At 38.1% G+C, this 10,618-nt stretch overlaps 1 protein-coding gene and 2 pseudogenes across 1 annotated transcript; 2 read left to right on the top strand and 1 right to left on the bottom strand.

The window, feature by feature from the left end:
* The first annotated feature begins 366 nt into the window (after positions 1–366).
* LOC104591327 (uncharacterized) lies at positions 367–1,670 on the top strand (annotated as a pseudogene).
* A 5,106-nt stretch (positions 1,671–6,776) lies between these two features.
* LOC104588458 (RmlC-like cupins superfamily protein) lies at positions 6,777–7,631 on the top strand. Its single transcript, XM_010246400.3, has one exon. It carries the CDS (start codon positions 6,817–6,819, stop codon positions 7,474–7,476), a length of 660 nt encoding a protein of 219 aa, XP_010244702.1. The 5' UTR covers positions 6,777–6,816; the 3' UTR covers positions 7,477–7,631.
* Positions 7,632–7,775: 144 nt separating this feature from the next.
* Positions 7,776–9,458, bottom strand: LOC104588448 (anamorsin homolog pseudogene; annotated as a pseudogene).
* Between the last annotated feature and the right edge of the window lie 1,160 nt (positions 9,459–10,618).

Below are 10,618 nucleotides of genomic sequence, written 5' to 3'. Positions count from 1 at the left end.
GATATTTAGTTAGTGAAATATTTAAATTTTACCCTTTTTTTGATTTTCTTATTAATCTTTTTTCTTCCTAATCGCACCTATAGCGTTCGCACTATATATTCAATGTGAAGTGAGATTTCTGGCCTACACTCAGCATAACACACTATAAATCATCCTCCAAACTCCGAAGAAATCACTCTCGTAGACTTGCTTTTCTTTTAACCTTTCTCTCCCTTTACGGTTTACAAGACTGTTGTTCCTTTAATCTTTCTCTCCCTTTACGGTTTACGTAGACTTGTTGTTCTTTTAACGTTTCTCTCCATTTATGGTTTATATAGAGAAGAATCTAGTCTCAAGATTCTCAATTCGCATGAATCCAAAATAATAATGAGCAGTTTAGTTGCTTCGTCATTTTTACCTTTTCTCTCTTTTGGGTCCTACAGAGATATTTTCAATGACCCAAGATTCTGCCATTAATCCCCATCCCCAGCAGCAGACTTGTCATAGCAATAATCTTTGGAAACGGATGTCTAAGCCTCCTTCTGAAACTGCACTCATCTTGAATACTTTGTCTTGGCCTGCTCTCTCTCATTCTTCCCCAAAAGCTCATCTCAGGGGTTAATTGCCGGAATCATCTTAGGGAGAGATTATACCTAGCAAGAGTCTGACTTCGATGGTCACTGAGTTCTTGGATATCAATGCAGGGCCCGTCTCTACCGATATCGATTATGCAACGGTTTCCTCTAGTGATAAAGAGTCTTCTTCTTGTGTGAATTTCAAGCTTTCCGCTTCAATTGATGCATCTGACCAAAATGTCACTTCATTGCCATCGTCCACTAAGTCGTCGTGTCCTACACCAGCTTCAGTTAACTCATTGAGGCCCTTCAATCATCACAATAACCGGTATCCTTATCATTCTTCTCCAATGGGGTTTTATCATAATCAGAGGGGGAATAAGTCTCATTGTAATCAGAATATTTAGAATTATTCAAATACGTGTCACCAGCCAAAGAACCCACATCAGCCGTTTTGGATTTGTTAATGGTCCCATAGGGTTTCTTTCGCCACCACCACCGCCACCTCTTTGGCATTCTTTCCCTCCTCCGATTGCAATTGTCAATCCTCCATATGTCAATGTTCTTCCTCCATCTCCCCCTCCATTTCCAGGCTGCATGCCTCCGTATGGGTATTACAATAATGGTTACTGTTCACTTACAGATGCATACTATGGTCCGCTGGTGGGGCCACCGCCAGCACCTTTTATGGAAGCTGTTAATGGCGGACCACCACCATATCCTCAAGAACCTTCTCCTCTGCATGGGTTTCCTCACCACGAATTTGAACTGTGCACAAAAATACAGAATCGAATAGAATATTACTTCAGTGAACAGAACCTAGTGGATGATTTCTACCTGAGGGGCAAGATGGCTTATGAAGGCTGGGTTCCTATTGATCTTATTGCTGGGTTCAGAAGGATAAAAGCACTAACGAGTGATGTTGATATGATAGTTAGATCACTGAAAATATCAACTACTGTGGAGGTAAAAGATAATCATGTCTGTAAGCGTTGAGATTGGATGACTTGGCCTCTGCAACGCCGTTCCATGAATGCAGCACAAACAAGCTCTGGGCTTCTGAATGGTTTTGAAGATTTGCAACTGAAGGAGAAACCTGAAGCAGAAGCACATTGATCGATCGTGGAAAGAAATAAAGAAGAGAGCCTCCTGTGGTGATTTTTAAGCAAACTTGTGTATAGAAGTCTTTATTAGTCGAATCAAAATATTCTTTTATTGAGAATACTTGGTTTTAGGGTTGTCTAAGTCCGTGAGTATGTGAGTGAATGTGAGAAAAGAAATGAGAAGAAAGGTACCCTTTTCTCTTTTATATTACAATTCTTTCAACCTATGCTTCACAGTTCGCCATTGCGTTGTACCTGGGAACAAAGGCACCTAATTACTATATCAACACAGAATAGATCAAATTCATTGCCATAAAAGATAGACAAATGAAATCATATATATGTCAACAAGCCCAACTAAAAATTACTATATCTGAAGTTTCAAATCCAAACGTCAAACAAATTTATATCAACCGATAAGTTCCATGTAGATTTGATAGTGAACAAGCTATTAGAATTTTCTTTCCAAACCAGCTTATCATTTCCTTGATTAGACCAATTTGCTAACAGAAAGAAGCATCTCACTTAAAATATTTCTTTCCAGAGATGAAAGGCATTCTAAGAGACAGAGACAACACTTAAGTGTTAAAGAGTTAAGAATTCAAATACCTTGAACTCAAAAAACGGACCCATAAAAAATTCTTTTCCAACAGCCTAAAACAAACTTTTTATTACATCATTAAGTAATAAAGTTTTCAAGGGTATAGTGATCTACCCATCTTCAGTTTCCATTGTTAAGGAGACAAACCACCTCCTTAAAAACTTATTCACTTAAAGACGAAGCAATAAGATTTTCAGTTTAGCATCTTCAGCTGGTTCTCCTGACCCAACTTTCTAAGAATTTAATTCAGACTGGACTTTGTTATCCAATGTGAACTCTATATTTGGCCTGAGATGGGCTTACAACTACTTGGATTGGGCTTGGATTTATTACCTAAATCCCTGCTGGGCCTTCTGAAGTGCATCCTCACCATAACAGCAATGGGGTGCCCTCCTAAGTCCTAAGCAACTATATATTGATCTATTACAAATACCCTAATTTTGTAAGAATTTAGCTCAAGCTTCTGGGATTGATTGTTTTGCTTGATCTCTATATCAGGATTTAGGCCCAAGATGAGCTTAGGCTGGGGTAAAACTCTAGGATTGGGCTTGGATTGACCTTAAACGCTTAAACCCTGCTTAGCTTTGTGATTTTGAACTTCTGTATTTGCCAATTGCTGGAGGGCATCCTCGTCGTAACAGAGATAAGGTGCCCTTCTAAGTGACTCTAGATCTTCGATTATGCTATACCTTCAAAGAAGTCAGAAGTAAGCACACCAACAATCCATACTATTACCGGACATACAGTAGTTAACTTGCTTAGTCCTGATTGGTTTTCGTAACCAGTTCTACATGTCTTCTTGTTTGTAGCACATCCACAGTCCTCCTAAAATGCTTTGTGTCTAAGCATAGAAGTAGAGGTGCAACTTGGGTGATCCCAACTTGAGTTTTCTGTATGGGTTTGGCCTGTGTTTTTGGGCTGTGGGCTGGGCCTGGGCCATAAGGCTTGGGTATGGCCTAAACATGGGTTGCCTGAGCTCCGATTAAGACTCTAAAACTTGGTATTTCAGTGGATTTAAAAACTGGTATCTAGAATTAGCACCAATTGGTTACGATATTTTGTACCTTGCTTAGTACTTTTAAAATGGGCACCCATGTTTTCATTTTTTATTTTGAAAACTAAGATCAAAATTGCTTTCTGTTGCAGGTATGAGAGTGCTGAATTTTGTTACTCTTATGGCTGCAAATGGATTGGATTCAGTCCCATTCCAATTTGAGTCCAAGTTGTTTGAGTTCAACTGTGATATTTGATTAAGCAATAACCGTATTGGGTTGGAGTTGAAATTAGTCATATTAGATATGGATAGTACTTCATTTTATTCAGATCAATCTATATAATTTAAAGTTCTTTAGGATTATGTGGGATTTGGGATTTAAATAAACCTATTCCTGTCTGAACTTCAATAATCTAATTGGATTTGGTAACCTTCAAAATCATCCCTAAATCACCAAAATTGTAAAATTGTACCCATTTATCTAGGGATCGGTGCATTGCAGTTTATGAGTGCTTGTTCTATTCAAGGTTTTTAAAATTGAATCGGACAATAAACTGGTCAGGGGTCCGGTTTTTAGGTCGAACGGTCTGACTGATCGAACCAAACAGATGGCTCATTCTGACAAAAAATAGAAAAACGACCAAACCATTGGACAATTTGAATGGTTCAGACGGTTCAACCACCGGGTCAATGATTTTCTGACCAAATCAATAGTTTTTGGCAAAATAACAATTCTGGGGTTCCCATTTTTTCTGTCCAACCGTCCGATTTTGAAAACCATGACTCTATTACAAGATTTGAGGTATCACCTAGAGAGTTGCAACCATTTCAAATCTCTCCAAACTCAGAAATTTTGAGGTGTTTGCTGTTTTATTTTGGAGCTGCAGTAATTAGGGAGAATTGAAACATCTCGCTATCTTGTCGGATTTGAGTCTCGCCAACTTCAAGAAATTCAGGTTATTATTATTATTATTAGGGAGATCTTAAATGTCACTTCTATGAGAGAAAGAGATACCTCAAGTCTCGCCAGGTAATCCAACACTACAATTACAAATAGGGGTCCCTCCATTTTTGCATCTCTCATCTTCCGAGAAAAAAAAAATATTGCCTCTTTGACACTTTAACTTTAAACGTCCAAAATAAATTCCCAAACAGTTCTTAAAATTCAGGAAGTGCAAGAGGAGAAATAGAGAAAGATAAGAAGAAGAAAAAAAATCAGATTTAAATTAGAGTTTTATTTTAGTTTAAAATTGCTTTCTTTACCTTTTCTTGATTTCCTTCCTTTTATTTTCATTTTTTACGTGAGCCTTCAGGTAAAGGCTCAACTTTATCTAAAGTAACTTGGGAAAACGAAAAGGATTTGAAAGGATCACCATTAGCCTTAAAATCCTAAATTCCTAATTTTGAAATTTAATATTTCTTTCATTCAAAACCTAGAAGAAAATTTGGTAGAGTTTCTTTCTAGGGTATTGGCGTTTTAATTATACCAAATTGAAATTACCCCCCTAGAAATGTGTTCATAATACCATTGGAAATTCTCCTTATTTGTTTTCTTCAATTTTCATAAAATTACTTTGATTTTCTAAAATCTAGTTGTTGTGTTGTTCACATCACAAAATTGCAGTTCCTTAAATTATCCTTTCGTTGCATTTTTCTTATCTCTTTCATAAAGACAATTTTGATCCCCTTGGTGGATTCAACTTCCAGTGAACTCCAGACAAGACAAGGGCCATGCACACTGCTCTCTAATCTTGTTAAACCTCATTTCCCTCTAATTTTCCTATTTACCTTGAATAGGTTTTTCTCTCATATCTTGATTTAGGCATTTGAACCTTTCAGGATTGTTTCAGTTTAATGAAACTATGACCATACTATGAATACGAGGGGTGAAGCTTATGCCCTTTTTGCATCATCAATGTAGAGCAGTAGAGCTGATGCCTTAAGAAGCTCACCCTAACTCTTTATCATTGGTTATTAACAAGGTTTAAAATATTGATACAATACATCCGATACATCTTATAAAACTAAAAAAAGCATTGAGTGGTTTGTTTTTAGTACCGTTATACCCCTACCGAAACACATGGGCGTATCAATACTTTGAACCATGGTTATTAACTCTTTATCTTTGGATGGATTAGAGACCATTGACTATGTTCGTTTATGAGCATAAGAGGAATGGAAATCCTCTAACAGTAATAGTGTAACCTTTTGCTTTTAGCCATTTTCCCTTCTCCATTTTCTCATTTTTTCCATTATCATTTCATTTCATCATATTGAACAATTGATCATTTTCCATTTGTTGATATCATCACGACATTCCTTCTGATTTCCTCAAAAGTCACATTCGCAGCTGAAGCAAGCACGAGAAAAATCAGGAAAATCATTCGTTATTATTTTCAAAGAAAATCATTCATTTTCCTTTATTTTACATCAATAGATTGACTATTGAACATGCAGCCAATCCACATACTTGTCTTTATAACTTTTAGGTGAGTTGGCCTTGTCATACTTCTGGCTGGCTGAAATTGCAAGAGATCTCTCATTCACCAAGGAAAGCTGGTGATCTATTTATTACAAAAAACAATATACACACACGACACGCACAAAAGTAGAATGATAATATATGGGGAGTCTGGATCTGCTCCTCACACTGACCTTAGAGCATGTCCCGGCCACATTGAAAACTATTATCCATGGGGGATGTTTTCAATACACGGTGGGATGTGGCTGTAAGATCCGTGTGAAGAGTAAATCCCAATTCATACATGGGGAGAACTCACAAAAGAATGTCTTATCTATTTATTACAATTTTTTTTAATATTTTCTAAAATTTCCAAGGAATCACACATTAGGGTTTGTTGAAGCGTTTTGACAAGTTCCAAAAAGAAAAAAACCAAGAGGATTGATCCTCAATTAGTCTTGAGACCCAAGCATGTAGAATAATCACATCACTTGTATGATAATTTCCGTCTCCTACTCCGTATGAGAAGATAAGACCGCACCCACACCTACTTTTGGTACTATTCCATCTCACTCAAGATCATCACATCACCCCACTTTCTACTAGAAGACAACACGACACATAGGAGATGAGGTGGAGCTAATAATTCCAACCCGCACTGGCGAGCAATGAATATTGTTAAATGACCAAACTGTCCCTAAATTCTTTGCCTCACATCATATCATATCCATGTCTAACAGGGGTACTCTCTTTTGGATCTCTAATTGCCCTTATGACCTAATTCTTTATACCCTTAGTCGCACTATTTCCTAAGAACTTACTAACTAGTTTCTTTTTTTTGGTAAATAGAAGTAACTAATTAATTAGAAAGGTCAATTATCACCATACATTTTCAACAAATGGATGGAGGAGGCATCACATTGATGGGGTCTTTTAAACAGATTAAATATGGTTGTTCACTCTATTTGGTCAATTTAAGGATTTGCATGCATATATGAAAGGCTGGGGCGTTTTAGTAATTTAACACTTTACAAGTCTATACATAAGAAACCATCTCCAACATTTTAGTAGTCTGAAGCTATCGCTGAAAGGAGTATAAGAAAATGTTCCCAACCGTGACTGCTTTGCTAGTTTTTTTTCTCTTCGCTTGCTATACAACCTTGGCCTCTGACCCTGATCCGGTTCAAGATTTCTGCATACCCAATACAAACTCCAGTCTTTTACCTAGCTCAGTAGGATCCAACCTCCCTTGCAAGAACTCGTCTGAGGCCACTCCAGATGACTTTGTTTTCTCCGGCATAAAAACTGCCGGAAACTTCAAAAAGACCGGCTTCTCAGCCATTTCGGTAAACCCCATGCTCTTTCCAGGCCTTAACACACTTGGGATGTCATTTGTGAGAGCTGATCTTGATGTTGGGGGCATAAATGTGCCCCATTTCCACCCAAGAGCGACTGAGCTTGCATATGTAGCAGAGGGCAAGGTTTATTCTGGTTTCGTCGATTCTTCCAATCGTGTATTTGCAAAGGTGATTGAGAAAGGAGAGGTAATGGTGTTTCCTAGAGGTCTGGTTCACTTCCAAATGAACATCGGACACTCACCTGCAACAATTCTTGGAAGTTTTAATAGCCAAAACCCTGGATTGCAAAGAATTCCAACAGCAGTTTTTGGATCGGGGATAAAAGAAGAGCTCTTGGAGAAGGCCTTTGGGTTGAGTGCAAGGCAGATTAGTGTGATGAGGAGGAAATTCATCCCCATTCCGTAAGAGCTTAGGTGTATTCTGAAGTGGGAGACTGGGAGTAGAACACTTCAAATTTCTCTTTGTTTGGTCCTCAATTAGGTGACTAGATGTGGAGGATAAAAGATTTTTGTCTTACTATTTTTATTCAACAAATTGGGACTTGCTCATATTTCAAATCATGGTTTATTTAAACTTTTCTTTCTCCATTTCTTGAAAGAAGAATTTTCCTTAGCTAAAGGAACTGGTAAAGAGATCAGGCTAATCTAATTGAAATGGCTAACAGATCCATCTATAGAAGTTGTCAGTATTTTTTTTTCTTTTCGATAGGTTATTGAAGTTGTTAGTTAGATCACAACTTGTAAAGGGTTCTGAGATGTTTTAGAAATAGATTCTAAATCGATGATGGGTACCCTTATATGATTGACATTCAAGAAACATCACAACAGTGCTAGCAGTGACCTTGGTGGGTCATACTAAAAAACTTGTATAGAGAGTGTTAGCTCCTCCTAAAAGAAGAAGAATCCAACAAGCAACACAAAATGCAAAAACTGGAGAAATAAATCAGTTTTCTGATTCCTACACCAATTTCAGAATTTTTTATATAACTATTAATTTATCAAAAACAATGCAAAAATTGTTGATAAAACTTTGGTTTCTCCCTTTTTGTCCAATACGGGTGGCTCATCACAATAGCAAGGAATTTTCACAGGGTAATTGAACTTGGTTATTATCTGAATCCGTTGAATTTTGAGACAAATGATGACAGAACTACATACCGATTCTGAAACCACCTACACAGTCGGAAACCATCTCAGCAACATGATCCTGCCGATAACTTGTTCCTCGACGTTTAAATGTCAGCATCCAGGAAATTCACAGGTAGTGATACCTTCAAACCCAACTTGAATGGAGGGAGACCCCGGTAGGGGCATGTACTGCACCGGAACGCATCTCCTAATCCACAATTGCCACATGCAGATTGAGGGTTATTTATCTGGTCTGCAGTCAGTCCCAGCTTCTCCACCTTCTCCTCTGCCTCAGCCCGCCCACAAGTGCAATTTTTACAAGCTTTCCTAGTGCTTCCAACTTCACAGTCGCCAACAGGTGGCAGTTGTGGTTTCTTCAGGTCATCTTCTGTCAAAAGGCTGTCTTCATCAATAAGATCTGCATCGTCATCAATTTTGATTTTGGGCCAACTTTTTTCATTTTCTTGATAGAAAATGATGAACCAATTTTCCAAGAAGGCTTCTTGGCCTTGATTGTAAGTGGTTGAATATCTTCTTGCTGCATAAACGGTTTCAATTGAACAACTTGTGCTTCCAGGAATCCAGCTACCAGTAACTTTCCCTTCCAAAGTAGTGCTTGGTTTATCTATGTTTTCTGCAGCAGGCTGAGAAATCTGAACTGAGACTGTTCCACCAGGTTTCAACACTCTCAGTATCTTCTCAAGCAACCGATCAGCAGGTTCAAGTGTTCTTGAAATATAGACGACAAGATCCATTGAGAAGGACTCAATCGGAAACTCTTTCAAGGACGAAGCTTGAGTGATGACTAGGGGGTCATTTTGTTGTCCAATCTCTTCACCCTCAAGGTCCTTAATTGCTGCTGAAATTGCACTGACAGGAACAATCACATGATCTGTAAGCGCCAGCACATTCCCTTTAATTGCATCCATATTTGGTCTTTCCTCAATCTTAGCAACAATCACGACGATTTTATCCGCAAGCAACGAGGAACAACGTGATCTGCAATTAAAAGACCTCAGAACTTCTCAAACCCCAGATTTATTTTTTAGTTTTGTTATGATTCGGCCTGCCTTGGAGTTCTATTTGTCTGAGATCAATCACGTAGAGAGAAGTAGAAAGGTGGAAGAAAAAGAGAGAGAGAAAAGGAGAAAGTCTAGTTCGAACTGGAAGTCAAAAAACCTAACTCCCATTCGGCCAGACATGTGCTTTTATTATTAAAATAAATGGAAAAGACATATGTGCCCTTATTTAAGTAAGGAGCACTGGTTCTAACATAATATTACAGATCAACAACCTTAATATAAGTATAGAGACAGAAATACCCCTTACGCTAACACTTCCCCTCAAGTTGGTGAGTATATATCATATAATCCCAACTTATTACATATGTAATCCACTCTTCCCCGACTTAACCCTTTTGCAAATAAGTCTGCCCACTAATTTCCTGTATTAACGTATGCAGTGTCTAGCTCTCCATTCAACACATTTTCCCTCACAAAGTGACAATCAACCTCAATGTGTTTGGTTCTTTCATGAAATACCAGATTAGAAGAAATATGAACTGCAGCTTGATTGTCACAATAGAGTTTCATTAGAGTATTGATGTTATACCATACTTCCTGTAGAAGGTTCCTTCGCCACACTAATTCACAAGCAGTATGCGCCATAGCCCTATATTCTGCTTCTACACTACTTCTTGCCACGATTGTCTACTTCTTAATTTTCCATGTCACCAGGTTACCCCCAGGAAAGTGCAACAGCCTGTGTGGTAGACCGCCTATCAGACATAGAATCGGACCAATCAGCATCAGAATACCCTTCTATTTCAAGTTTTCCGCCACTGTTGTATATCAAACCACGACTTGGAGCCCCTTTTAAATACCTCACAATTCTCAAAACTGCATTCCAAAGAGGAATCAAAGGTTTCTGCATGAACTGGCTTACCACACTAACCGCAAATGAGATGTCTGGCCTAGTAATGGTTAGGTAGTTCAGTTTACTTACAAGTCGTCGATATCTGCCAGGGTCTTCAAACACTTCTCCCATATCACTGCTTAGCCTAGTATTTGTGTCCATAGGTGTTTCAGTTGGTTTAGCACCCAACAAGCCTGTTTCTTTCAACAAATCAAGCACATATTTCCTCTAGCATAGATTAATACCATACTTAGATCTCGATACCTCTATCCCTAAGAAATATTTTAGTTTACCAAGATCCTTTGTATGAAAATGTTCCTGTAGATAAGTCTTCAGCCTGTCAATACCCATGTTATCATTCCCGGTAATAACAATATCATCTACATACACCATCAACAATATTTTTCCTCCCGGAGAGTCATGACTGAATACAGAATGATCAACTTGGCACTGTTTCATAGCAAACTTCTTTACCACCTCACTGAACCTACCAAACCATGCTCGAG

The sequence above is a fragment of the Nelumbo nucifera genome, chromosome 6, assembly GCF_055504915.1.
Source record: "Nelumbo nucifera cultivar China Antique chromosome 6, China Antique-T2T, whole genome shotgun sequence".
Lineage (NCBI taxonomy): Eukaryota > Viridiplantae > Streptophyta > Magnoliopsida > Proteales > Nelumbonaceae > Nelumbo > Nelumbo nucifera.
This window is presented reverse-complemented; position numbering and strand designations above follow the sequence as displayed.